The 27,985-nt window shown below is 42.2% G+C and overlaps 2 protein-coding genes and 5 non-coding genes across 15 annotated transcripts; 6 read left to right on the forward strand and 1 right to left on the reverse strand.

Annotated features, from left to right (window-relative positions):
- The first annotated feature begins 1,668 nt into the window (after nucleotides 1-1,668).
- Eif4a2 (eukaryotic translation initiation factor 4A2) lies at nucleotides 1,669-8,093 on the forward strand. 8 transcript variants are annotated; one of them, XR_001872186.2, is made up of 12 exons: nucleotides 1,669-2,009; nucleotides 2,716-2,761; nucleotides 2,846-2,978; nucleotides 3,248-3,387; nucleotides 4,107-4,275; nucleotides 4,356-4,465; nucleotides 4,687-4,830; nucleotides 5,306-5,443; nucleotides 5,674-5,763; nucleotides 5,993-6,072; nucleotides 6,505-6,612; nucleotides 7,319-8,093. XR_001872186.2 is itself a non-coding variant. In XM_008823643.3 (11 exons), exons 1-11 carry the CDS (start codon nucleotides 1,981-1,983, stop codon nucleotides 7,461-7,463), a joined length of 1,227 nt encoding a protein of 408 aa, XP_008821865.1. In that variant the 5' UTR covers nucleotides 1,669-1,980; the 3' UTR covers nucleotides 7,464-8,093. The 8 variants fall into 8 exon arrangements, 4 of the variants coding, with proteins under 4 accessions (XP_008821865.1, XP_008821866.1, XP_029414769.1 ...); XR_003847885.1 differs by having other exon boundaries at nucleotides 6,505-6,608; XR_003847884.1 differs by having other exon boundaries at nucleotides 1,922-2,009; nucleotides 2,713-2,761; nucleotides 6,505-6,608; nucleotides 7,319-7,457.
- Nucleotides 3,087-3,154, forward strand: LOC115068544. The gene has a single exon (XR_003847887.1). It is a non-coding gene; the product is annotated as a small nucleolar RNA SNORD2 (small nucleolar RNA).
- LOC115068547 lies at nucleotides 4,495-4,617 on the forward strand. The gene has a single exon (XR_003847889.1). It is a non-coding gene; the product is annotated as a small nucleolar RNA SNORA63 (small nucleolar RNA).
- Nucleotides 4,871-5,048, forward strand: LOC115068549. The gene has a single exon (XR_003847891.1). It is a non-coding gene; the product is annotated as a small nucleolar RNA SNORA81 (small nucleolar RNA).
- Nucleotides 5,485-5,615, forward strand: LOC115068546. The gene has a single exon (XR_003847888.1). It is a non-coding gene; the product is annotated as a small nucleolar RNA SNORA63 (small nucleolar RNA).
- Nucleotides 5,794-5,931, forward strand: LOC115068548. Its single transcript, XR_003847890.1, has one exon. It is a non-coding gene; the product is annotated as a small nucleolar RNA SNORA4 (small nucleolar RNA).
- Rfc4 (replication factor C subunit 4) lies at nucleotides 8,090-24,068 on the reverse strand. Of its 2 annotated transcripts, XM_008823642.2 has the most exons (11): nucleotides 23,982-24,068; nucleotides 22,912-23,053; nucleotides 20,165-20,243; nucleotides 18,195-18,274; nucleotides 14,749-14,868; nucleotides 10,524-10,667; nucleotides 10,212-10,332; nucleotides 9,355-9,480; nucleotides 8,498-8,578; nucleotides 8,307-8,423; nucleotides 8,090-8,233 (listed from the first exon to the last, which is right to left on the reverse strand). In XM_008823642.2, the coding sequence occupies exons 2-11, from the start codon at nucleotides 23,040-23,042 to the stop codon at nucleotides 8,138-8,140; spliced, it is 1,095 nt and encodes a 364-aa protein (XP_008821864.1). In that variant the 5' UTR covers nucleotides 23,043-23,053; nucleotides 23,982-24,068; the 3' UTR covers nucleotides 8,090-8,137. The 2 variants fall into 2 exon arrangements, with proteins under 2 accessions (XP_008821864.1, XP_029414771.1); XM_029558911.1 differs by lacking the exon at nucleotides 8,498-8,578.
- Between the last annotated feature and the right edge of the window lie 3,917 nt (nucleotides 24,069-27,985).

A 27,985-nucleotide genomic window follows, 5' to 3' on the forward strand; every position in this document is an offset into this window, starting at 1 on the left:
AGGCAAAACACTCATATATAAAAATAAAAATTATTTATTTTTTATGTTTTGTCTGCATGTTTGTAAGTACACCAAAGTCATGCAATACCCTACTCATGGAGGCCAGAAGAGGATGTCAGATTCCCCTGGAACTGGGGTTATGAATGGTTGTTTTGTGAGCTGTCATTATGCTGGTGCTGGGACCAGAACTGGGGTCTTCTGCAAAAGCAGCCAGTACTCTACTGAGTCATCTCTTCAGCCCCCCACTTTTGTGTTTTTAATTTCCCCATCAATTGCGGTATAACTGGCCTCATATATTCCATGATGGCTAAGGAGCACTTATAGCTGACTTTGAGGAGGTTAATTTCAGCTCCTTGCTAAGCAGAAATATTTATCTTAAACTGAAGAGTTTCTATGTTCTATGCAGATTTACAAAATGTTGTTGAGATATATGCTTTGAACTTCAATTCACTTATTTGGTTAACAGAATAAACACACTTATTGGAACTATATTGTATGGTTACAGACATTTGATTTCATCATGCTTTTTTAACCTGAAACTCAATTGTAATCTAAATGCTGACAGTTATTTCCCCTTAACAGACCTTGGAAAATCCTCCAGGACATCTAATGGCAGTACTAACACTAAAGAAAGCACTCAACAAGTAGGTGTTAATTGCTGATTATTTCACCCAGAGTGAAAGCCAGATCCAAAAGGTAGGAGAGCCCAGTACCCCGTGAATTGTTCTCTGACCTCCACCCACCCAGAGCCATCCACAAAATTAATAATAATAAAAAAAAATGACTATTTCTAGTCAAATATTTTCTGCAAAGCAGAAAATAGAGTCTTTTCTCCCCTGGTAAATCAGCCTTTGTTGATCTTCTGAATTAACGAGAAAATCTTTTCTTCTAAATAATTTTATCTTCCACAGGGACTAGGGTTATGCTCTAAAATTCAACGATTATATTATTTTTAGCAAGGGGCCTGTGTCCTGTGTTGTGGCTGGCTGAAAACTGGGCTTAAGCAGTCATGCAATTTATTTGGGCAAGAACTATATCGCTCTCAATGTCAATAAATCAACATTAGGCGATTAAGATTTTTTTTTTAAAAGACCCAAAGAAACGAATCAAAGCCTGAATCTGCCAGAAGCATCCATTTACAAAATTTCTGTTCTGTACAAGGAAAATGACAGGTCGATTTGCAGAAGTTGATAATGATTTTATCAAGCATTCATCACATCTGTTATGCTGAAAATAATTTCCTGAAACCAGAGCTAAAGAAGACCAGAAGCGGCATGAATGGAACTGCCACTCCTCTCCTGGGACTCGCATACGTGTTTTTCCCGGCCCGCAGGACTCTAGTACGTGCTGGGAAGCCGACATTTTTCCTTCGCAGGGCTTCCACACATTCCAGGTCTGAATGGATGTTAAATGGGGCCCAAGGACAGGCGGCTCTTCACCGTCCACTTAAACAGCCATGAACCGCGGAGTAGGCCGGACGACTGACCGGATTCCGCGCCCCTGCGGAACGCGGGGAGGGACGCAGCGACACGCAGACCCGCAGGTAGCCCGGAGCCGCAGCTGCTGACCCCGCCCCACGGCTCGGCGCCCGCTGCGCAGCCGACTTCCGCCCCCGGCGGGCTCGGCTCGGGCGGCCTCTGCAGCAGGGCCGCGGAAACCCCGTAGGAGCGGGGTGACGAAGAGCGCGGCGCACGGCGCTGCTGCAATATTCTTCCGCTGAAAGCAAAGAGTCCCAGCCCAGCTCCGGAACCCGGGTCTCTAGAAACGCCGTAATAGCGAGAAATCCTGAACTGTGGGTGACATCCTCGTCTCGCTTAGGATTTCACGTGCGATGACAAGGTCTAGGAGCGCATTTTTGTGGCTCCCCAAAAGGGACAAGAAAATTCCTCCGCGAGAAACGGGTTCCGGCCGCGAGCCTATAAAAAACGAGCGGCACGGTGCGGCTGCCTTTCCAGTCGGGCGCTGAGGCGTTTGCGGATCATGTCTGGTGGCTCCGCGGATTATAACAGGTACCGGGTGGGGCGGGGGCCGAGGCCGGGTAGCGCAGAGGCTTGGAGACTGAGCGTCGGCCGCTCCAGGTGTGCGGCGCTTTCTTGGGGTATGAGCTGCCCTGGAGTCCTTCGAGAAGCTTTCGTGATCGGCACGGCTCCGGATGGCGGGTCACGGGCCGGGGCCGGGGCGGCGCAGTGGCTGTGGGTGTCGTTCTTTACACATTGTGACATCCCGGGTGGGCCCGTGCAGTCGGACGGGCGCAGTCGCACCGGCTCCCCGAGCCTTATTTGCGGGCAGCGGCGCGAGCGGGCTTCCCGGGTTTCGTCGAGTGGGAGAGTTGCCGGCCAGACGGCTAGCACCGCGGACGGGGCACGGGAGAACCGTTGGCGTAGCCGGGCCGGCGGCGTCAATCACGCCGGCTTGCGCAGAGTTAGGGGCGGAGCGAGGGCGCAGAGCACTCGCGATAGCTTCGCGGCTAAAACGGGAGCTGCCTGCACTGGAGCCCGAGGGAAAGGGGCTTCCTGTGTACACCCTGGGCCTTAGGGAAGGTGCTTGGTGCTACGTGTGCTCCCTTCCCCGCACCGTCTGGGTTGGAACTTTGACGTAAACTACTCACACTCGGAGGGTAACGTGATGAGACGCGTTAGGAAAAGGCCATTAAAGGGCGCTTAAGGTGGCTTGGGAGAGGAGCATGCGGTCTGACTGCAGTGTTCTTGTCAGCAGAGAACATGGAGGCCCAGAGGGAATGGACCCCGATGGTGTCATCGAGGTGAGAAATGGCTGTGGATTTTGAAGGTTTGGGAGGGTGAGTCGTGTTCGTGGTATTCATGCTTCGAATTTTATTAACTTACAGAGCAACTGGAATGAGATTGTTGATAACTTTGATGATATGAATTTAAAGGAGTCTCTTCTTCGAGGCATCTATGCTTATGGTTTTGAGAAGCCTTCAGCTATTCAGCAGAGAGCTATTATTCCTTGTATTAAAGGTAAAACTCGTTGACATTTAAAACCTGAATTCGCTGTTCTGCGTATACATGGACCTTAGGAGGGAAAGTAATCTCTGGGGAACTACTAGCACCTATCTGTATTCCTTAAAGTGAAATGATGGCAATCATCTTTCGGGACTGACCTGAAGTGAAGAGAATACTCTTGCTGATCACTTGGGCATAATTTATGTTCCAACTGGAATACATGGTGTATAGTAGAAGTGACAATTTGATGTGGGATCGGTAAATATGTATCCTACTTTTTTTAGGGTATGATGTGATTGCTCAAGCTCAGTCAGGTACTGGCAAGACAGCCACATTTGCTATTTCCATCCTGCAACAGTTGGAGATTGAGTTCAAGGAGACCCAAGCACTAGTATTGGCCCCCACCAGAGAACTGGCTCAACAGGTATTGATAGTGTAGTTCAAAAACTGCTTGGTGTTGCATAGGTTTCAGGTTTCACAACTGTGAAGAATTTAAAGTGTAAATGATCCTACAAGAGCCCCTATTAGTCCATGCATGCAGGGAGTTTGTTGAAAGCTAAGCAGGGACTGGGTATTGTCGTAGGTATGGTTTGTAGGGCTGCACATGAACAGGTTGAGAATCCATAAGTTTCTCTTAAGGGTGGATTAGATCTGTACCCTTTTTTAAACTTTGAATGCAGTTGTGCAACATGAAAACTGCAGTGACATGCTAAAACATTTGACTATCTCAGTTTGTGATGCATCTGTTGCATGCTATGTTTTCAGAGCTCACTGTTGTAATTGGCTTTGAAGTAACATCCTAATGAAGTAGCAGGCTATATTTAAGTCGCGATTATGAGGAAAAGGACCTTGTGGGAGAAAAATTTGCCTTAACTTGTTTCATGTATAACCCACACCGTGAAGGATGTAGAAATTTTTATTTAAAAGCACCTAGCTTATGTTTCAGGCAGCAGGGTCCCAAGTTTTACAAGACAGAAAGGAATAATAAATAGCTCAATGGGTCAGTATTGTTACGCTTGGAAGTAGTTTTGTGCTGTGCATGCATAAAAGCTGTTTGGCAGACAGACAGTTGACATTATGCCTTGGAACTTAGGCTTAGCTTAAATTCTACAGGATATTTGGTTTATTTTTTTTGACTTTTAGATCCAAAAGGTAATTTTGGCACTTGGAGATTATATGGGAGCAACTTGTCATGCCTGCATTGGAGGAACAAATGTTCGAAATGAGATGCAGAAGCTACAGGCTGAAGCCCCACATATTGTTGTTGGCACACCAGGGAGAGTGTTTGATATGCTAAACAGAAGGTATCTTTGTAAGTATTCCTTCAAGAGCATTTATATTATAATCCAGAAGTAGTGAGAATTGTTGATAACTGTGATTTCATATTACCAGCTCCAAAATGGATCAAAATGTTTGTTTTGGACGAGGCAGACGAAATGCTCAGCCGAGGGTTTAAGGATCAAATCTATGAGATTTTCCAAAAGTTGAATACGAGCATTCAGGTAAGATTCCACCCCTCAGTTTTGGTTTCATGCAGGTACAGTTAGAATATAACTGAAGTGTTTTATTGTCGTTCTCCCTGCTTACAGCATTTGATGCATTACTATATCTGCCTAGCTCTACCATAGTAAGACAGATGCTTGGTTTCAAACATTACTTCCACCAATATTAAGTGAAAGTTCTGTTAGGTATACATGTGATAACATCATCGTTTCTTCTCAAGGTTGTGTTGCTTTCTGCCACAATGCCAACTGATGTGTTAGAAGTAACCAAAAAATTCATGAGAGATCCAATTCGAATTCTGGTGAAGAAGGAAGAATTGACCCTTGAAGGAATTAAACAGTTTTATATAAATGTTGAAAGAGAGGTAATTTATCTAATTAAATACAGAACTACAACCAGACTTTACCTTCTTGTATAAGCACTGTGCTAAAATTACAGAAACTAGGATTAGGTCTTGGTTTTTGTAATGATGCTAGCAGAGTACACACAGGAAGAAAAGTAACTGCACTGGATCCTAAAGACAGGGGTGGACCTCTTTCTTAATGTCCAGTGTCCTTTGTCTTAAGATTTGGTGCGATATAATGTCTTTAAAAAGACATAACAAAAATACAAGAAATTGGGGCTGGAGAGATGGTTCATCAGTTAAGAACAGTGGTGGTCTTGCAGAAGGCCTGGATTCAAATCCCAGCACCCATATGGCAGCTAACAACTACATAATGACAGCCTCTTCTGACCTCTGGGCATTGCACAACACGGGTGCACTTAAATGCAGGCAATACATACATGAAAAAAATTTTTTTGATGAGAAATTTTAAATTTGACTTTGTCTAACATTCTAGGAGTGGAAGTTGGACACACTTTGTGACTTGTACGAGACATTGACTATTACACAAGCAGTTATTTTTCTCAATACAAGGCGCAAGGTGGACTGGCTCACTGAGAAAATGCATGCCAGGGACTTCACCGTTTCTGCTCTGGTAGGAGTTGTATTAATAAGTAATTTTATGTCCATTCATTGAAGCAGGATTTAACTACAGTATAGCTGTTAAGTGCTATGTTGTCGTTCCCCCTGCTCAAAACAATGTTGTTTCTTAACTATACCTGTCTGCTAGACACCTGTAGCAGCCAGGGACGCTTGGTCTCATACATGATAAAATTAAATGTTCACCCAGAGGGAATTCTTGAATTAAGATTTGTTTCTTTGCAGCATGGTGACATGGACCAGAAGGAGAGGGATGTCATCATGAGGGAATTCCGATCAGGATCAAGCCGTGTTCTGATCACTACTGACCTGTTGGTAAGGCTGCTGCTATTTTTGTTTTGTTGTGTACCAAAAGCTAATTTTGGGGGAGGTTTTTTTTAATAACCTTTACCAACTTGGGCTATTTGGCAGAGCGATTAAGACCACACTCCACAGTGGGCTATACCAACTAGTATGGTTCATTACTATCTTGTGGCCTACACTGATTGCGTGGACGTGCAGTAATTTGAATTAGGATTTTGAACAGAGTATCATTTTATTTCAGGCTCGAGGGATTGATGTGCAACAAGTGTCTTTGGTTATAAACTATGATCTCCCTACCAATCGTGAAAACTATATTCACAGGTGAGAAGACAGCATCTCCATTCTTTGAGAAGTAAATCCATGTGTTGCTTTTTCTATTGTGTTTACCTATGCAAGGTAATGGCAAATCAGGGAATAAAGTCATAGTAACATAACTTAGTAAGGACTCATTAAATTTGTACTTGGGATGATTTGACTGGTCAAAGTGGGAAAACTTGTAAATGTTGCCCAGGTTGTGTACATACATGCAGATTAGGTTGTTTTAGATCTTTTGGTTTTAGCTTACGTTTGAGTTCAGTGGTGGTCTTGTGTTCATGTGCTTTTTGGTGATTTGATTCTTCTGTAGTTGGGATTTTCTTGGTGTCTCCTGGTAGCAATTTGAGTGATCCCTGGTTTAGTTATAGTGGCTTTATCCCTAAATAAATTGAATTGTACTTTGTTATATGATGTAAAAAAAAGACTTTTTAAAAACAGGAGTCGATAGCACCAGTTGATGACGAGATGGCACTCAGAAACGACGACGTAATTTAGGACGTGGAATCATAAGCGAAACAGCACACTGTTTGAATAAAGAGCGAGTCGGTATTTATATTTGATTTTCTTTTGTCATGATTATTTGATACTTTAAGTTCCAGCCAGGGCATTATGTATGCTAGCATTTATCAGGGAGCATTATATTAGGTGGTTTGTATCGTCTGGTGACGCTGTAGGGAGGTAGAGAGGTGTTTTGGAGGTAAACACGTTTAAGTAACTATGACGTGTGAAAAGAAGCTGAGCAAAAAAGCAGTGATAAGTTTGGGCTACCATACCAAATACTTGCTTTCCCACTGGAAAATAGTTGTAAGTTTTAGAACGTAGTTAACCTTGCAGCATTTGTATTTACAGTTTTACTGTTCCAGAACTGCGTCGAAATGGATTACATAACTTGTCTTTGTTTTATCCCTGGTGTTTACATCTGTCCCAGGCTGACTACTGCTCTTGGCTGGCCCACTTTGGTATGGGCTTTAATTTCACCCCAAACACCATACTGTCATCTGCTTTATTACAATGCTCAAGGCGCCTATCTTATTTTGCAGTCATACAGGCCTTGAATCCTTTTGGCACTAACTGCAAAGGAAGATTTTTCTCTGGATACTGGTTTTAGCAGCTAGTGCTCCAATTAGAAGCACGAACTATAACCTTGCTAAGTAAACAGCAGCTGGTGGTTAACAAGTGGATCGTCATGTTCAGTAGTTCATAAAAGTACTTGAAGTAACTTTCTGATTGTTGGTTTCTTTTTCTTACACAGAATTGGCAGAGGGGGTCGATTTGGGAGGAAAGGTGTGGCTATAAACTTTGTTACTGAAGAAGACAAGAGGATTCTTCGTGACATTGAGACTTTCTACAATACTACAGTGGAGGAAATGCCCATGAATGTGGCTGACCTTATTTAATTCCTGGGATGAGATAGTTTGGAATGCAGTGCTCACTGTTGCTGAATAGGCAATCACAACGTGCACTGTGCTTCTTTGGGAATATTTGAATCTTGTCTCAATGCTCAAAACGGATCACAAATACAGATTCTGATAGCAAAGCGACTTTAGTCCTGAGCTCTTGTGAGGAGAGAGGCATTAGCTTCATCCTCCTTAGAGTTAGACTGTTGGGGTGGGTATAAAAGATGGGGTCTGTAAAATCTTTCTTTCTTAGAAATTTATTTCCTAGTTCTATAGAAATGGTTGTATTAGATGTTCTCTATCATTTAATAATATACTTGTGGACTAAAAGATATAAGTGCTGTATAAAATCAGCCAATTATGTTAAACTAGCATATCTGCCTTTATTGTGTTCATCATTAGCCTGAACAGAAAGGCCTTTAAAAGTGATTTTTTTTTTTAGAAAGCATTTAAATGCGTATGTTTGGTGTATTGTATTTATTCTCAATAAAGTATTTAATTAGTGCTAAGTGTGAACTGGACCTTGTTGCTAAGCCTCAGCAAGCAATCATATCTTAGGTAGGGTTAAGCCCTCAGTAAAACTGCACATGTCTTAAGTTTGAATGTTAAATAAATTGTATATTCACTTTACATGTGGCTTTTTTGTCATTTTATTTTCATTTTACAAAATTCTGTCAACAATTCTGAGTTACTTGCTGCATCACAGTTGCACAAAGGCTCATCAACTGCAGGTGTTCATCAGAACCGTCTGCTAAACATTTATCAACTTCCTGTAAAGAAATAGAAAAATTAAGATTTCAGGGATGTTAAATTTGTTGCTATGCTGTTGGGTTGCCTACTTACAGCAAGTTTTTCTGTAATAACAGACTTCTGTTTATCAGAAAGGTTTTCATCTTCCACAACCACATCATGAAGTTGGTTAACAAGCTGAATTGCTGCATGTCCTTCATCTATTAGGTCCTGAAAAACAAATTGTGCTTAAAACTTGGTCCCCTACATTTTATTCAGAATAAAAGTGCTTTAACTGACATTACCTTTACCACAGCTTCCAGTTTGTCAAAAGAGCCACCGCGACATGCAGTGACTATTCCATCAATTGTTGCTGCTGGTATTACCTAAAAGTGGGTATTAAAGATGGAAGATACCTGTAGCTCATTGCAAATGTTTGAATTCCAAACCAAAATTCAGACCCCAAGTTTGGGGCTTTTGTAGCAGAAAGGTTCAGGAGCTGGAAATGGGGTTCTATGACCTATTTTAAGGGTGGCTGTTGAGTTTGGTTGTGGGAACATTGAAAGGTGAGCCAGGTGTGGGTGTGCAAGCCTTTTAGTTGCAGCATTGAGAAGCAGCATTGAGAAGCAGGCTACATAGTGAGACCCTATCCAGATCTGACCTTGAGAATGCAGATGCCTTGTGTTTCACACGTTTACTTCCACACTTGGACTCTAATTGCTTTATGATTATGCTTTATGATTATGAAAGGTAGGCACAGGTTACAAGTAAATTTGAGGCACAGTGTCATGTAGCCCAGGAGTATCTTGACCACCTGATCCCTTACATCTCCATCTCCCCAAGTACTGGGATTTCAGGTAAGTGCCATGATGCTTAGCCATATATCACTTTATATAGTTACTTGCACACTGTCCAGTCCTAGAATCAACTCTTCCCCTCCACCAATGACTATGATCTTCAAAATAGATTTCATGTAGTAACAGGATACCTGCTGAAAACTGATTTTAAATGTCTTTTACACTCTTTGAGACAGGGTCTCATTGCCCAGGCTAGCCTCCTTAGTGATTATTCCTTTTAAAATTAAGAATTCCTCAAGTGTTCTAGCACCGAATTTGTGATGGAAACTATAATGTCACAAGGACAAATGTCTAAGTGTGCTTACCCCAGCAATGTCTGTGATCACTTTTTCCATGATTTCCTTTCCACCTGTTAGACGAGTAGCACTTTGAAGAAAGGTAATGGCTTTCCGTAAATCTCCTTCTGATACTTTAACAAGATAGGCTATTCCCTGAAGAGAGAAGTGTAATAAAATCTGGCTTTCACAAAGAAAATTGGGCTGGAGAGATGGCTCATTAAGTCAGGGTACTTGTCACATAAGCCTGATGACCTCAGTTTAATACCTAGCACCCACAGTGGAAGGAGAGACCCTCTTGACTTTTACATGTGCACGTGTGCACACTAATGTTAAAAGCAAAAAACCCCATGAGGTTTTCTATTAATGAGGAAAAATAGCTTGGGATACTATTTTTAGTCCTATAGTGGCAGAATTCATCTAAGTGGGAAGCTAGAGATCTTTGAACAGTAAAGGGAACTGGCAGATGTGAGTAGTTTCTCATTTTGTGGTTCACTTCAAGCAGAAAATTCAAATTATGGTTAAACTCTAGGAATCTAGGAGACTAAAACCTTGTCATGTAGACTTATTGCAGAATTTGCATTAATACATATGAAACCTATTTTGTGTTTCTGAAATAATAGACAAACTGTTTTTTTGGGGGGGGGGCTGGGCAAAGTGGCTTTATTAGAGAGCCAGGATCACACAGGCCTTAGGAGTTAGCATTGGGGCCCAATGCTAAGTAGCTTAACCAAAAAAGTAACAAAGTAACAGTAATCCTTGAGTCCTAAACATTTCAGTGTTCACTTAGCTTCAACTTGTTTCAGAACATCCAGAGTTGAAGCAGTGAACATTAACTTCCAAAACCTTATCATGTACATTTTTAAAAGGAGTTAATTAGTCATTACCTCACTGCTAATTTTGACATTTTCCTTCTCGGCAATATCTAGCAATCGCTTTTGCTGAATTTTATCTGATAGAGGCTTGAAGCGGAATTTTGAACATCTAGAGGTCAGGGGCTCAATTATTCTGAAAGAGATTGAAAACAAACCAAGTTGGTATCTATAAAGTAGCTTAGGAAGGACTTTATTCTCACCACAAATCTGAGGTCACTTTATTACATGTGTATATGTCTATAAAAATGTCACATGGTACCCCATAAATACAATTACTGTGTGTTACAAAACTCTAGCAATGGATCTTCAGGACAATATACATACCGACTGACATAGTTACAGATGAGACAGAATCTGGTTGTTTTAGACTCTTTTTCCATGGTACGTCTTAAAGCTGCCTGAGCAGCTGAGGTCATAGAATCTGCTTCATCCAGAATTACAATCTTAAAAGGAGGACATGACTTCCCACTAATTCAGAGAAACACATAGGAGTTGAACATAAACTTGTGTATTAGTTTTGCTGTAATGTAAAATACAGTTGAACTGCTTATAGTGTAAAACATGCTTTCTTTAAAAAAATATTTTAATTTTATGTGTATGAGTGTATTGCCTGAATGTAGGTAAGTGCACCTGTGTCGTGCAATGCCAGTGGAGGACAGAAGAGGCCATCAGATCCCCTGGGACTGGAGTTACAGACAGTTGTTAGCTGCCATGTGAGTACTGGGATTTGAACCCGGGTCTTCTGCAAGAACAACCAGTGCTCTTAACCGCTAAGCCATCTCTCCAGCCCCGTAAAACATGCTTTCAGTATATGGTAATCCAGATCTTATACATTGTCCTGTTCATACCTATCTAGTTTATTTTTATTTGTAAGTATGAGTGCTTTGCCTGCATGTATGTAAGTGCATCTGTATTATGCAATATCTGTGGTGGTGTTCTCAAGAAAAGGGTGTTGGATCCCCTGGAACTGGAGTTATGGATGGTTGTTAGCCACTATGTTGGTGCTGCAAATTGAACCTGGGTCCTCTGCAATAGCAACCAGTGTTCTTAACCACTGGACCATCTCTTTAGCTTCTAGTTTAAATTTGATGTATTACTGTATGTGTATGGTGTGTATGGGAAGGTATATGTATGCTATGGTGCTCATGTGGAAGTCAGAGGACAGCAACTCTGGAGTTGGTTCTCTCCTTCCATTTTTATGTTGGGTTCCAGGGATCCAAACTCAGGTCATCAGGCTTACACTGAAGGTGCTTTACCCTGAGTCATCTCACTGGTCCCACAGTTTAATAGTAGACACAGTGAGAGATTAACAGTAATAGTGAAATGCAACAATTATAATACCACTGTTAGAGCACCAGTGTTCCTGTGCTTTAGGGTTTTTAACAGTAAGAGGGGTTACTTGAACACAAACCCTTTCAGACTGCTGCCAACAGATGACTTGGTAACAGTTACTAAAATGACTTGTGCGCACACAGAGTGGGCATCCTAGACAAAGGGATGATTTATGTACTGGGCAGGTCAGAATGACCTTTCCCCTTGCTACTTAGAATGGCATGCAATTTTTAAAAAATATTTTATTATTTTTATTTTATGTGTATGAGTGTATTACCTACATGTATGTGAGTATACCCATGTCATGCAATGCCACAGAGATCAGAAAAGGGCTTCGGATTCCCCTGGAACTGGAGTTAAGGACAGTTCATAGCCACCATGTGAGTGCTGGGAATCGAAAATGCCCGAGATGAGTGAGGTGAAGACTCCGTGGTGGCTGGAGTCTCTTCAGTGGCAAGTAGAAGGGGATGAATCAGAGATAAGAAGCCTTGATAGTGTTTTAAAGGGCTGTGCATATTATTCATACTACTGTGTAAGATGAGGACCCACAAGATAGTTTTGTGTAGTGTTGTGATCACAATGTTACGAGCAAGGTTTATGTCGAGTATTGTGCAGAATGTGACTAGCGAATATAGATGTAAGGAGATCTATCATTTTAAAAATAAAACTAAGTTTATTAGTATTTACAAATCCATATCATACAGAAATAGTCAAATGATGAATAACATAAATTAAAAATCAGATTTCTCTGTAAATTGATGTTGGGGACCCCTGTTGTGTAAAGTAGCAGTCTCTTCATGTCCGGATAGCCTATGGGCTCAGCCTCATATGCAGAGATTCCTTTTTCAGCAGGGTGCCTTCCTGGCATCTTCCTGACTCATCTTTTGAAGTAGCCATGGCCTCTGGCTCTGGAACTGCCAGGTTTTCCTGTGTGATTTTCAGACAATGTCTGGCAGCCTGGCAGGAGCCCACCACCACATGTAAATAGGGCATCCTAAAAGCACCTATCAATTAAGGCTTTTGCCACTGCCCCCACAGTATAAATATCCTGGTTTCCCCTAATTAATCGGAGCTGAATCACTAAGACCTGGAGCTGAGCTGAGTCACTGAATAAAGGAGCTGTACCACTAAGTCTGACTGAGCTGAGCTCTGTGTCTTACTGCCTACGATCCAGTCTCTCTGGAGGGGGCTGTCCCTTCGTAAACGACTCGCGGAGACCCTGCTTTCGCCATCCCGCACCTCCCCTCGTGACCCGGTAGCTGACGGATCTCGAACCCAGAGGGAGTGCCCAGTAGATTGGGATGGAACCCACCTAGAAACACAGCGATCAGTAGAGTCGCCAGCATCCAGTAGTTGCGGAGAGCCTCAGCAACGCGGTGTGCGACATGCGCGCACCCCAGCAACGCGGTGCGCGGGACCTGCCCCAGCGGCACGGGAGAGACAGGCGCCAGCCAGCAGCTGGCGCTTCACGAAACCCGTGCACCCATATGCCACTACATTTTTATTGCCTAATATGGCAATGGATATACCACAATTTACTGATTAATCAGCTGGACGTATGGGTTTCTATGTATGATACTTGTAGACATATTTAAACACTCCTTTTCAATTTTTTTGGTCGTTTTGAGACGATCTCCCTGTAGCCCCTGCCCCCCACACACACCTGGCCTGAACTTCTATGTAGACCAGGCTGGCCTTGAATGCAGAGATCTGCCTGCTCTGCCTCCCAAGTGCCTGGGATTAAAGGCATGTGCCACCATGTCTGGCTCCTTTTATTTTTTTATGTACACTAGGAATGGAATTGTAGGGTCATATGGTTGTTTTGCTTAAACCTAAAAATTTTGTGTGTTGGGACTGGAGAGATGGTTCAGTGGTTAAAAGCACTGGTTGCTCTTGCCGAGGACCCAGGTTTGGTTCTCAGCATCCATACAGCAGCTAACAACCGTCTGTAACTCCAGTTCCAGGGGATCCAATGCCCTCTTCTTAACTCCACGGACACTGCAGTACACAGTGCACTTACATAGATATGAGCAATATACTTGTATACACAAAAGTTTTGTTTGTGTGTGTGTGTGTAGAGGTCTGAGGACAACTTTCTGGAATCCATTTAAGTTCAATTGTGCTCAATATAGAGGAGCTGACAAACTTTTCCAAGAGACAGCACCATTTTCTATTCTAGCCATCAATGTATGAAGTTTACAATCTCTCCCTTATCAAGAGCTCATTATTTTCTATTTTAGTCATGTATAAGCCACTACTGGGAGTATGTCATCATGACTGATGGTAATGGGCATCTTTTTAGGTTTTGAGGTGCTTTAGAGACCATCTCTTTATATTTTTTTGAGAAATATCTATTCAGAGTTTTTGTCTTTTTTGTAGTTGGGTTATTATTGAGTCTTAAGAGTTACTTCTAGTGCCGGGCATGATAGCACACGCCTTTAGTCCCAGCACTTGGAAGGCAGAGGCAGGCAGATTTCTGAGTTCAAGGCCACCCTGGTATACAGTGTGAGTTCCAGGCCAGCTGGAGTTACAGGGAGACCCTGCCTCCCCCCCACCCCCCAAAAAGCGTTATTCTTTATTTTGGACATATTTTGTAAATATTTCTTCTAATTTTGTGGGTGTTTGTTTTTTGTACATAGATTTTTTTTTTCTTTCCTGTAGTATTTTGCTTTAATGAAGCTGAATTTTCTAATTCTGGCTTCTTTGTTCATTCAGTTTTGTTCAGGAAACTCCTAGAGGCATTCTTCTGCCTTCGTGGCTGTCAGGTTGTTACTGATGTACTATGTCACCGCACCAGGCTCCCTCTGACAACAAGGTCCTTCCAAGCGGCAACAAAGGGAGAAGGAGTCATGACCCCCACTACGCACTTGGGGGAAAAGCAGAACCGACCGAAGCAACAGTGTGTGTGAATGGGTCTGGCACTCATGGCAAGGCCAAATGCTGAGGGAAAAACAGGCTGCCAGTAGCATTAGCATGCAGTCTTAAATCCCTGCCCTTTGATCTCCCACCCTCCCCAACTGGACTTTAGGGGTGAGCACTTCCTACTGCTAACTCAGATCCTCATGACTTCTAACCAAGTTATCCCACCTGACCTCCAAACACCATTAATATACAAACTTGGGGATTAAATGTCCAGCACTTGAATGTTTGGAGGACAAATTCAAACCACAGCCTACATTTAAAACAAACATGGAGAAGGGAGGACAAGTGTACTTACTCTGAACGACTTCCTGATACAGTCAACTGAGCAAAATTTTTCACTTTTTCTCGAACTACTTGTATTCCACGTTCATCGGATGCATTTAACTCAAGAACTCTTAATCGAAAGAGTTCAGGCCTATTTAAAAACAAAACAGTGTGACCATCATTCAGTATACAAATAACCCAGGAGCAGATGCTATTTGAACTTAGTAGTTTATCCACCTAGTAAGCAATAGAGATAGAAGGCAGGGGTCCCACCTGCCAAATGTTGGCTTTTGCAGAGCCAAGCACTTAGGCTTTTGTTTTCTTCTTTTTTTCGGTCTTTTTGAGACAGGGTCTCCCTGTAACCCCAGCTGTCCTGGAACTCACTATGTAGACCAGGCAGGCCTTGAACTCACAGAGATCTGCCTGCCTCTGCTTCCCAAGTGCTGAGATTAAAGGCGTGTGCCGCTATGCCCGGCTTGGCTTTTTGTTTAATACAGTAAAAAAAAAAAAAAAAAATTATACGTAACATTTTAATTTCTTACTTAGTATTGTGTAACTAATATCTTTCTACTGAAACTACAGTAATATGATATTCCTTAGGTAATTTACTTCAATTGTTACCCATTTATCTAGTAGTAAATGTTATAATTTAGCACATTTTGAATTATTTCTATAAGCTAGCTTGCTATAAGGAAGATTACTGGTTTAGAAAACATGAACCTATTCATGCTGTATGTATAGCTAGGGACCAGATTCAGTGCCTTGCACATTCTAGGTAAGAAGCACTCTAGCACTAAGCTACACTTCAAGCTTATATGAACATCATCTCATTCTTTTGTTTTTCTATTTTTGAGAGAATGTCACAGCCAGGCTGGACTAGAGCTCTGTCTGTGGCCCAAGGCAGCCTCAAACTCAAGACCGTCTTCTCCCCTTTCTCAGCGCGCACAACACAGATCTTAGACATAACAAGTGCATGGAAAATGCTCTGGCAAACCAGATTCAAAGTTCCCTCCAGTCTTCCGTCTGTACACAGACAAATGCACATACATTCTCCTCCTTTTGTTTGGAAACAGGATCTTGCTATGTTGCCCAAGGTGGCTGAGATTACAGGAGTGGGCCATCATGCCCAGCGCACTGTATTATTTTTAAATAAAAAACAAAAGCTTGGCATGACTTTAATTCCAGTGTTTGGGAGGCAGAAGCAGGTGGAACTCTGTGAGATCAAGGTCAGCCTGGTCCAAACAGTGACTTCCAGGTGGGCTGGGACTAGGGAGATTAAGTAAAACAAAAACAAAAACAACAAAACCCTGACAAGCTAAGAATACAGCTCAATGGTAGAGCAAATAGTTGGCATTCATGAGGTCCTGGGTTCAATACACAGCACTGAATCCACCCCCCAAAACCCTCACACGAGTTATGAATTGGGTTCTTAAATTTATTATTTTTATTTACTTATTATGTGTTCGAGTATTTTGCCTGCATGTATGTAAAATTGCCATGTGTGATGCAGTGCCTGTGGAAATGAGAAAGTGGCTGGCTGGTGGTAGGTTAGTACATATTTTCCAAGTTATATATATTATATATGATGAAAACTACATGCAAACCATGAGGGTCTAGGATTTGAACTCAGGCCACAGGCTTGTGAGGCTAGTACCAGCTGAGCCATCTTGCTGGGTTTAAAAAAATTTCTTTTACAAGGTGTTTTAAGCTGATATTTTAAATACTTTAGCTCACTGTAAGTGAATTTCTCCATTTAAACTTTATGTGTGGTGTATGTAATGTAAATGGTGGTTCATGTATGTTTGTGATATGCAGATGTGCAAGCCTATGCTTGAATGTGGAGGCCAGAGGAAAATATCAGATGTCTTCCTCTACTGCTTTCTGCCATTCTCTGTTGACACAGGGGTCTCCCACCGAATCAGGAGCTCACTGTTTTAGGTTAGGCAGGCTGGCTAGACAGCTGTCAGAATCCTGCCTCCCATGCCTGTTTTTTACATGAGTACTAGGATTCAAACTCAGGTCCTCCTGCTTGCACAGCAAATGATCTTCGTACCCACTGAGACACCTTCCCAATCTTGGTGAGTCTTTCAAATTGCTGCAAATCTTTAAGAGAAAAAGAAACTACATAAAAAAAAATTGTGTGTATGTGTGTGCCTGCCTGCCTAGAAGTTAATATTGGGTGTCTCCCTCAATCACTCCCCACTTTTTTTGAGATAGTCTCTCTTTCTCTGTACCTGGAGCTCACAGACTGGCTGGCCAGCAAGCCCTAGGGATCTTCCCATCTCTGCCTCCTCAGCTCTAGAATCACAGGTGCATGCTGCCATGTTCACAGTCTATGTATACACTAGGGATCAAATTTATGTTCTCATGCCTGTGATACAAGCACTTTACCAACTGAGAAATCTCCCTAGCCCCCACTGGACATCATTTAACTCTAGTGACGTCCTCCTCTGGAATAGGTTGAATAGTCAAAACAGTAAATGTAGGAAGAGGGATCTAAGCAAAAATCACAGCAGAGTTTCTAACACACTTCAAATTATACTCCATCAATGATTAGTCACTGTGCTTATACTCAGGAGACTTGAGGACAAGGAACTGGCCAGGCTACTAATGGCAGGGCTATCATAAAGCTATAGAGATGAATCATTTAGAGGATGTGATATGGTCATCTGAGCTCCCAAATTAAATTCTAATGAAAAAATAATCAGAAATTCCTGTATTCAACACTTGGACAAGGTTCAGAGTTGTAGGGAACTGATTTACTGGAGAGGGGAGAATAGAATGGGGCAATGAGATTAATAATAATGAAAATCACCAGTACAGCCAATAACCCCCACAGAAAGAGAAAGGGATGGCAGGAAGCATACCAAAATTTTGGTGTCAAGTCTTTTTAAAGATTTTTATTTATGTGTGAGTGTATGCCACCTTGTGCAGATGTCCTCAGAGGTCAGAAAAGGTATAGGATCCTCTGAAGCTGGAGTTACAGGTATCTGTGAGCTAGGAACTGAACTTGGGTCCTCTGCTAGAACAGCACATACTTTTAACTGTTTAGCTATCTGTTGTGGTTGGCTGTGGTTGTCAACTTGACACAGGTAGGAAGAGAACCTCAATAAACAATGGAATTGACCTGTGGCATTTTCTTGACTGTTGAGTAATGTGGGAGGGCCTAGCCCACTGTGGGCAGTGCCACCCCTGGGCAGGTGGTCTTGGGTTATATAAGAAAGCAGGGTGAGCAGAGGCCAGAGGAGTAAGCCAGAAATGGTTACTCTGTTATCTGTACTCCAGTTCCTGTCTCCAGGTTCCTGCCCTGGCTTCCCTCAATAAGCTGTGATAGGGGCATTCAAGTCAAACAAATCTTTTCCTCCGTAAGTTGGTTAATTAGAGTGTTCTATCACAGCAAAAGAAAGCTAACAAGGACACCATTGCTCTAGCCTGTTATCAAGTCTTAAAGAAATTGATTGGCCTACTTCAACTTACCCAAAAAGTTCTCTAGCTGCTGCCAAAATTGTGGATGTTTTGCCAGTTCCAGGTGGCCCGTAAAACAAGAGGTTAGGAAGCTGCAGAAATTAAATTTTAATTCTTATAGATTGTATTCTGGCACAAATGTGCAATGACTTTCCTGATAGAGAATACGTATCTAAAGATTTAATACAAAAGCTATCACAGTATTGAAAGTTCTAAATATGACTTGGAACTTGCTATGTAACTGAAGATGACCTTGAACTCCTGACTTTGTGCGTGAAACACTTAGAATGGCTCCTAACAGCTAAGTACTTTACCCTTGGAATATGTTTCTCAACCTGGCCTCTAACTCCATTCTTTCTGCCAAGTCTAATCCAGGCATCCAAGTTGGAAGCCTTATCTCATCTTATTCATTGTTCTTGCTACACATTTTAATTTGCATTTATTTATTATTACCCACTTAACAGTTTAGTTTAATTGTAAAATACCCAGCTACCTCACTAAGTAGCTCATCTAGAAAGATGAAGAACATTCCATTCATTTATGTAATACTCAGCATCTACTGCAGGAAAATTTAATTGTGAAATGCATGGATAAACCAACATACAAATCTGTTAATCAGAAGACTAGTACTTTTACATTAATAACACACAATTTAAGATACAAGTCATGAGACTCTACTTACAAATAAAGATCAAAATACTCTGTCTGATGAGTGAAACTGTCAACCTGGTAGGATCTGGAGTCACTAGTGGCAAACCTGTAGGCATGTGCATAAGGAATACCCATAGGGTAGTGTTTCCTTGGGTCAGCCAGCAAAATACACTGAGGTTCATGCAACTGTCACCCGTGGGGTTGAGGCTACACAGAACTTGGCATCAGTAATTACTGGTTTGATGAAAGATACAAGAGTAAGGAAGTCCTAATGCTTGTGCTGAAGTTTATAAAGGCTCCTGGGCCAAGGCATAAAGCTCTAAAGATGAGGCCTAAGTTGTAGTGGAGACCCAGGATGTCCGCAATGCCAAAACTAAGGGATGTCTGCTGAGGAGCTGGCCCAGGAGAGGGCAGAGCTGGAGGGGTGGGGCTACCTAAGTCCTCTGTCAGGATCCTCAGATACGGAGCTGTAAGATTTGATGTTTATCCTGCTGGGTTCTGGATTTGCTTTGGTCTGATCTTTCCTTGCTTTGCCTCCATTCTTCCCTTGTGGAATGGGGATGTTTATTCTGTGCCATTATATATTAGAATGATATAACTTTTGAGTTTTAAGGGGGTTCACAGTTTAGAGTCGCTGACCTTACACATTTAAGCAGTGTTGGAACAGTTGAAGACTTATGAGGACTTTTGAAGTTGTTCTGAATGCATTTTGCATTATGAGTGGTCCATGAGCCTATGGGGACAAGGGTTAGAATATTATAGCTTAAAAGTGATATGCTTGGATTGACAAGGTGTGGACTTGTGAAGGCTACTCTTGACAACGTGACAAGATCTGCCTCTGAGCATGTCTGTGAGAGATTATCCAGTTAACTGAGGTAGGAAGACCCACCCTTATAGATAACTTGTTTGTATTTACCTGGTTTATCTTTGTTTTTTCTTTTTTCTTTTTGAGACAAGGCCTCTCTGTAGCCCCAAGTGGCCTGGAACCCACTGGCCTCAATCTCACAGAGGTCCTTGCCTCTGCTTCCCCTAGAGCTGAGATTAAAGATGTGCCACCACTCCTGAACAGTTTATTTTATTCTATCTTTCCTTACAAAAATAAAATTTCATGGAGAAAAGGTATTAATCTGTCTTATTCAGTGATTTTTAGTCAAACACTATATAGCACCATAGGACTGAACAGAAAATGATTAGAGATTTGGTGGATTATAGTTGCACAAATATCAAAAACTTACTGTATATACAATATCTAATGACAGCAGAGTTAAAACAAAGAAAAAGAATAAATTAAGCCTTGAATTTCCCACTGACATCAAATAACATACACTTACATCAGCTCCTTCTAAAGACTTTTTCAGCACTGCAACTACTTCTTCCTGGAAAGCAACTTCATCTACACATTTTGGGCGGCTGGAGAATGTAAAGGGAGGCTATTTAGTATATTGTGGTAACCACAGAAATGCCAAGTGTTCCTTCTGCTAAAATACCAGTAACTCTTCTATATTAGTAATAAAATGAGAAATTAACATATTTGGAAGTAGAGAGAAACTTCATTTGTATTTATCTTAAGCAAATGGAATGAAATTATTTTTACTGCATGCATAAAAAAATTAGGCAGGATTTCATTTCATATATCACAAATAACAACTAAGAATTAAACTGAATACTTGCCTAGAAAGTAATATATTTTGACAAGATCATGAATGTGAACTGAAAACTATTTAATAATCTAAACTATTTTGGTTAATTTACATTCATATGTTCAGTTAATACATTAAATGGTCAATACCATTTTTCCCCTAACACCTACCTACACCAAAGTGAAGTTGATCTACTCACATAAAGGCTAAACAAAATAAAATTTTAACCAATATAATGCATAATAATATATAATTTCTATCTTAAGCCATTAGTGATTTTAAGAGAAACTACAACAAAGTTGGGCTCTCAAACGTAAGGCCAGTCTTTCTGCTTAGTAAACTAAACTTTTTTTTTTGGTTCTTTTTGAGACAGGGTCTCCCTCTAGCCTCAGCTGGCCTAGAACTCACTATGTAGACCAGGCTGGCCCTGAACTCACTCACAGAGATCCACCTGCCTCTGCCTCCCAAGTGCTGGGATTAAAAGCGTGCGCCACCATGCCCAGCATAAAACATTCTTTTATTTAAAAATATTTTATGGGGGCTGGAGAGATGGTTCATTGGTTAAGAGCACTTCCTGTTCTTCCAAAGGACCCAAGTTCTTTTCCCAGCACTCACATCAGGCAGTTCACAACTGCCTGTAACTCCAACTCCAGGGGCTCTCCCCCTTCCGACCTTCATAGGCACCCATAAATAGGTATCATACATTCACACAAGCACATAAATAAAATGAAGAAAAAAAAAACAAAACTTTTTTCATTTTATTTGGTGTGTTGCCACTGCACACAAGTGGAGGCCAGAGAACACCTTGTGGAAGTCAGTTCCCACCTTCCATGTAGGTCCCAGGGATTGAACTCAGGCCATCAGGCTTGATGGCAAATGCCTTTATGTGTTAAGTCATCTCACTGCCCCCGTCCCCGCCTCAAAAAAATTGTATTAGTGTGTGCATGTTATGGCACATAGCTGAGGGTCAGATGACAGCTTTGGGAAGTTGGTTCTCTGTGGTGTTCCAGGAATCCAACTCAGGTTGTCAAGCTTGCATAGCAAGTGTTTTTTTTTTACCCATGAGCCTTTTCACTGGCTCAAAAATTATTTGACTCATATTTTTATAATTAATCATGTTAATACCAGACAGGAATCACTGTGTGTATTATAAATCAGAGTAAACTTAAAAATCTACACTTCCTCTTCCTCAGCATTTTTTTTTTTTTTTTTTTTTTTTTTTGGTCTTTTTGAGATAGGGTCTCCCTGTAGTCCCAGCTGACCTGAACTCACTATGCAGACTGGCCTTGAACTCACAGAGATGTGCCTGCCTCTGCCTCCTGAGTGCTGGGATTAAAGGCATGTGCCACCACACCCGGCCCACCAGCATATATTTTAAATAAAAAATAGTTTTGGAGTCAGTGAGATGGCTCAGCAGGCAAAGGCACTTGCCACCAAGCCTGAAGAAAAAAATGGAATTGTGGATTAGGAGTACATCTCAGTGGTAGAGTGTTTGCTTACAAGTGAAATGTCCTAGATTTGTTAATAAAAAGTAAATTTAAAATATAGATTAGGACAGGGAGATGGCTCAGCAGGTAATACCTCACACTAGCCTCACAACCCTGATGACCTGATCCATGGAACTCATGTAAAAAGCCAGATCCAGTGGTGCACATCTGTAATCCCAGCACTCCTCAGTGAGATGTGAGATAGAGGTAAGAGAATTGTACATAAGCTCAAGGGCCAGCTAACTTGGAATATGTAGCATAGCAACAAAAACAAGAGACCACCCTGCATTCCTTAACAAGGTGGAAGGAAAAAACAGACTCCCAAAACCTTAGACCTCTACATGCATGTCATAGCACACACATACACTTTCACTCATGCAGGCATGAGTACACACACAAAAATAAATAAATAAAAGCAAACAAATTATCGTAAGTACCACTGCTGCCAAACAAAAAGGAAGGCTTTGCTTGGCTTTTAAGTAACCTGAAAATCCTTGGTAATGACTGAGGCTCTAACTAGCTTATGGTTACAATTGCTTTTATCATTTAGCTGATGACAATTTAGATACCACTTCAAATCCTGTTTATGCTAAAAATGTATAAACAAAATTCAACATGTCTACCTAATAGTAATAAAAAGGGGACAGATTTTTATTCTAACCAAGTGTTTAGCGCTAGCTTATAGAAATTTCGCTCTCTTCACTTCTGTATCCTAGACCCTTTAAAACTGTAGACTTTATAAAAATCTTAGTTCATATATAAGAGAGTTAAACTACATCATTTTATGTTTCAGTTCCAAGGTCCTATGGCTTATATAATTGAGTACATTTTCCCATCAAGGGTAGCATCTAAATAAAACAAATTATTCTGATATTAAAATAATAAGGTGACCAAAACTGGCTAGAGAGGAAATTTATTAGTTACTTCAACAAAAACACAAGATGTTCTTACTATTTTTCTACCCAGGGAACAGGTCTGACTTTCTTGTTGTCTCCACTGCTTCCTGCAGTGGCAGATGCTCCCCGATCCTTGGGCAATGGTGGTTTAGAACTGACAGATGTGCCTTTCAGAAATGCTTGCATGGTTACTTCTCCTGGGTGCGAGAAAAAAGAAAGAAAAAAAGTTCTTGAAACCATTATAAGCAAGTTCAGCTGAAAAGGTACTGTGCAAAGGTACTCAATAATTACTTAATAAATCACAAGCCTCATGATTTTGAATGCTCTGAAGGAACTGCTCTGAAGGAACTCTAGGGTCATAGAGTCATAAAAGAGGTCAAAATCCTTAAAGAAGTTTCATCTATCTATAGGTATGGAAATATGAACCAAATACAAATTGTATGTCAGAATTATTACTACTATTATTGAGACAAGGTCTCAACTATATAGTCCTGGCTGGCCTGGAACTCAAGAGATTTGCCTGCCTCGGCCTCCCAGAGTGCTAGGATTAAAGGCATGTACCACCACACTCAGTGTCAGGAGCATTTTAAGAGTTCCAAATGCACTGGTAAATGTTATTAGCCACTGAACTGTACCCGAGCCTCTATAGTCTCTTCCATTTCAGCCACGGTCCCAGCTTTCGCACCGATTCTTAAGTAAACTGGGCAAGGAGTGTAGGGGCCACAGATGAGAGCCTTCATTACTTTCCTTGGGCATTGCGCTCCAGTTTTCCTGGTAAGCCAGTGCTGGCCTTCAGAGATGGACTACTAAAAGGCTAAGAGCTATTTTTCTGATGAACTGTTCGGTTGAATGAATCAAAACAATGCAGAAAACAATGAGATAGTGTAAAGATTTATACAAACTCTCAGAAGAAACTACCGATGCAAACTCACTAGGCCGTTTGCAGGGACACAAGTACCACCCCTCCCCCATCATCAGCTTGCCCGACCCCCCCAGCATCAATGGCAAATGGGGGAACCGGAGCCACAGGCCCGCTCGCCGTAGTCTCGCCGGCCGCGAGCCCGCTCCCTGCAGCCGCCCGTCCACCGCGGGGCCCTAGCCTAGAACCCGGGCGAGGAAACTCACGGTGACTGCCGGACCCCAGCTGCCGCGGTTCCCGCCACGGACGGTGAGCGAAAGGCACGGCGGGAGGACCGGCACGCCCTGCGTCACTTCCGGCGTGCTGGGCGCGCCCTGGGCGGTGTGACCTCCGTTGCCTGGCTCGGCCGGCCTTTGATTGCCCTCGGGCTTCGGGTGTGTGGACTGCAACGAGCAGGTTGGACTGAGAGCCTGGAAGGCGGACCCTACCCTAACTCCACGGCCCGCTGGCCGGGTCCACGCGGACCGTTACCTGGACGCTCTGCCACGTGCGCGGCCCCTGGACCGCAGCCACCGCCGCTGCAGTCTGCGGGGAGCTGCCCCTGGGTGCGCTGCACAGTCGGTCTTTTTGCTTGGTGGCCACCACTGCTTTCATAAATGAGATACCTGAAAACTTGCCTTTCCTTGGCCTCTTGTGCACCCGCTGAGCCATCTAGCCAATCCAGTGCGTGTGCCATCTACCTTCTTTAGTGTGGGCTTATTCAGAGAGAACCGTGTATGCAGCTGTGGATATCCTCAACTTACAAATCTAGTGGGTAGGTGGCTCAGCAGTTAAGCGCACTTGCAGAGGACCCAAGTTTGGTCCCCAGCACCTACATCAGGCAGCCCACAACCATTTGTAATTCCATTTCCAGAGAGTCTCACGCCCTCTTCTGGTCTCTTTGGACACCTGCATATAGGTGCGTGCACACAAGACACACTATATATATATATATTTTAAAGCTACTGTTGTGGGTTCTCAGTAAAAGCCCAAGGAGTGCGTTTAACCTCACCAGAGTTCATGACTTCTTGCACTGTGGGCTCTAGGCCATGACAGAGCTCAGCCTCTTTTATCTTGGTCTCAAGTTCTTGGTTTAGCTCTGAATTGTTCCTGCTCTTAATTGAAACCTGATTCTTCTCAGATGCTACCTTCTCCACAGGGCTTTACTAATTACCCATAAAGTTGATCCAGGTCTTCTCTAAGTGAATGTAACTTGTGCTTGTGCATGATATTCATTGTAACATTCTCTGCATGTTAGCGTGTCATGCAGCAAATGCTTACTAAAAGGCCAAGCTTTGGTGAGAACAGCAGAGAACAAGCCAGAGGAGGCCCTAGAGTAGCTTTGAAGAATAAAAGTTGAATGGAGAGAGAGCTCAGTGGTTAAGAGCACTGGCTGCTTTTATGGTTGGACGTACCAGAGACCCACATGGAGGGCAACAGCTAAAAGAACTAGTTCCAGAGACTCTACCTCTCTCTTCTGGCCTCTGTAGTTCACTTACATGCAGGCTAAACACTCAAAATAAAAATTAAAAAAAAACAACAACACATTTTTTTTAAAAGAACAGCAGTTTAAGAAAATGAAAGGTGAGCGTGGTGGTGTATACTTTGCAGTCCCAGCACTCAGGTGGCTGAGCAGGAGGATGGCCAGCCAGGCTTCAGAGCAAGACTGTCTCTGAAACAAAACAACAGCAACAACAAAAACAATGAAAAGAATCCAAAAACGTGATGAGTATTTTGCAGAGGAAGGAAAGAGCTGAGAGACCATACATCACAGGAATAATGAATTAAGGGATTAACCAGTTTAAATGTGCTTTCTGCTACTTTGTAACTTCCTCTGGGCCTGCCTGGTACAATCCCTGGGAAGTATGGAGCATGGAGGTCAGCTATTTGACTATTGGTTTACTTTTGCATAATTGATTAAATTATACACCTGATGTCTGTGTATTTTGTTGTATGTAAGTTATATCCTGTTCAGTCAGTGCAACAAAGAACTGTGAAACTTGACTATACCCATTTACTGGTTGAACAAACACCAGAACCTGACACAGGGAAATATTCCGTTTTATAGATAAGTTTTAGTCTTTGTTCATTCAGGTTGTTATATGACAATACCACAGACTAGATGGGTTATAAAAAACAAATTCTCTTTAAATTCTAGAGGTTGGGAAGTTCAAGTTCAAGTGCACTGGCAGATTCAGTGTTGAGGGCTTGCTGCCTCATAAATAGCTGTCCTCTCAGTCTGACCTCATGTATTGTAACTACCTCCCTCTGGCCTTCTTTTAGATGAACCAATTTCATTCAGGAGGGCTCTACTCTCATGACCTAATCACCTCCCAAATTGCTCACCTCTTAATAGCATCACCTTGAGGGTTGTCATTTCTAAGTCAAATTTACTGCTGGGAGGCGTGCTTGGCTTCCAGGCCCACTTTGGCCCCCTCCTCCTGCTGTCCTTAGGACCAACTGAGAAATCATTCCTCCAAACTGCAGTTTAGGGAATAAAAATATTTATTGGGCTTACTAACAGAGCATATGATGGCTTGAGGGGCTACTTACAAAGAATGAGTACCCTTGGGCTGTTTTTTTCTCTACATTTTAGCCCGGCCAAGACTTCTGAACATGTGGCCACTGGTCCAAGATGGCAAAGTACCCTCCCCTCTCTGGCTTCCCCTGTGTCTATTCTCATGTCCTGTGTCCCTGCCCCTCATGCAGTTAAGGCTGATCAATTGGGTAGGAAGGGTGACTGTCTTCCTCTGCCCCTCCCTTCCCTACGGAGAGTTTTAGGGTCCAACCAGTTTGACGTAAGCAGGGAGAAGCTAGAGAAGAAGGCATCTATCCATTTGCTTGCCAGTTTGGCTTGACACTCGGAGGACACACTTATCCAACATTTCAGTGCATGAATTTGGGAGTACAAACATCCAGGCCATCACCAGTAATATCAAATAAATAGCAAAGCCAGAATCTATAGGTAGAACTGTCTGACTAGTGTCAGGGCTTGTAATCAGTCACTGGGCAGGTCTAGAGGTGCTTTATGCTAAGCAGTGAAAAAAAGAGTTGAATGGTAGCCTGTTTCAGCAGTTGATTTAGAAAAAGTGCCACCACCTTCTAGGCATATTCAGCTCTGAGTTGGGCTGGAGTTCGGTCTCCACCTGAACCCCTGGTTGACTGTAATTTTTTTCTATGACATTTACTTATTTAGGGGGGTGTAGAAGTGAGAGAACAACTTGTGGGAGTCAATTCTCTCCTACCATGTGGGTCCCAGAGATCAAATTCAGGCCTGATGACAGGCACCTTTACCCACTGAGCCATCTCACTAGCTCCCATTTCACTATTATACACCACTGTAGGCAGTATCTAATCCAAAGAGTCCATCAGTTTGTTTGCACAGCAAGCATTGTCTTAGAACAGGAAACACCTTCTGTAGACACATACTTTTTTTGTATTATGCGTACACAGGTGCTCGTTATTAAAATAGTTGAAAAGTTTATAATGACATTATTTGTTACTCATGCTGCTATTATGCTATTATTTAGGATGTGGAGATTTGTGAAGTTTTTAATATCTATTTTTAATTATGTATGTGTGTGTATGTGTTTGTGTGTGTATGGCCATGTGTGTGCTGGTACCCAAGGAAGTCAGAAATATCAGACCTCCTGGAGCAGGAAATAAAGGCGGTGAGCTGCCTAATGTGGGTGTTGGGAACTGAACTCAGGGTCCTCTGCAAGAGCAGTATGGACTCTTAACTGCTGAGCCATCTCTTCAGGCCATTGTAATGTTTTGATGTATAAGAGGGCTTCCAAAAGTTGAATACAGTTCTATATAGTGTTACCCTTTAAAACAGGCCAGAATTTAATTTGGAGTTACTAGGAAAAGAAAGGAAAGACACTTGGAAGGAAAATGAAAAGAGAGGTGTTGGGGAGGGAAGGGTTAGGTGGTAGATGGCAGTGCTGTTTTAAAGTCAGAAAATGTAGGTGTAGCACCACCTTTCAGGTCTGAGACACTCTTCCAGCTGCTGGGAGTAACAGCTGGCAGCTTACAACCGAATTCTTTTCCAGTCATTTTTCTCAGCCCAACTCAGTCACTTTGTTGCATTCCTTCTTTAGGGGTAGCCTAACTCCCAGGATTAGTACAGGATGGGCATAAAGTCTTGGCTTCTTTGACTTAGGGTGGCACAATTGATTTAAAAATTCTTCTTCTTCTTCTTCTTCTTCTTCTTCTTCTTCTTCTTCTTCTT

The sequence above is a fragment of the Nannospalax galili genome, unplaced genomic scaffold (assembly GCF_000622305.1).
Source record: "Nannospalax galili isolate Female #2095 unplaced genomic scaffold, S.galili_v1.0 scaffold1349, whole genome shotgun sequence".
Taxonomy (NCBI): domain Eukaryota; kingdom Metazoa; phylum Chordata; class Mammalia; order Rodentia; family Spalacidae; genus Nannospalax; species Nannospalax galili.

Excerpts from the sequence above, each read along its gene's own strand:
- Eif4a2 (XM_008823643.3), top strand. The coding sequence starts at position 1,981 with ATGTCTGGTGGCTCCGCGGATTATAACAG. Across the intron at positions 4,831-5,305 it reads ATATAAATGTTGAAAGAGAG|GAGTGGAAGTTGGACACACT; the intron begins GTAATTTATCTA and ends CTAACATTCTAG. Across the intron at positions 5,444-5,673 it reads ACTTCACCGTTTCTGCTCTG|CATGGTGACATGGACCAGAA; the intron begins GTAGGAGTTGTA and ends GTTTCTTTGCAG.
- Rfc4 (XM_008823642.2), bottom strand. The coding sequence starts at position 23,042 with ATGCAAGCATTTCTGAAAGGCACATCTGTCAGTTCTAAACCACCATTG. Across the intron at positions 18,275-20,164 it reads AGTCTTTAGAAGGAGCTGAT|CTTCCTAACCTCTTGTTTTA; the intron begins GTAAGTGTATGT and ends TAATTTCTGCAG. Across the intron at positions 8,234-8,306 it reads TTATTACAGAAAAACTTGCT|GAAGTTGATAAATGTTTAGC; the intron begins GTAAGTAGGCAA and ends ATTTCTTTACAG.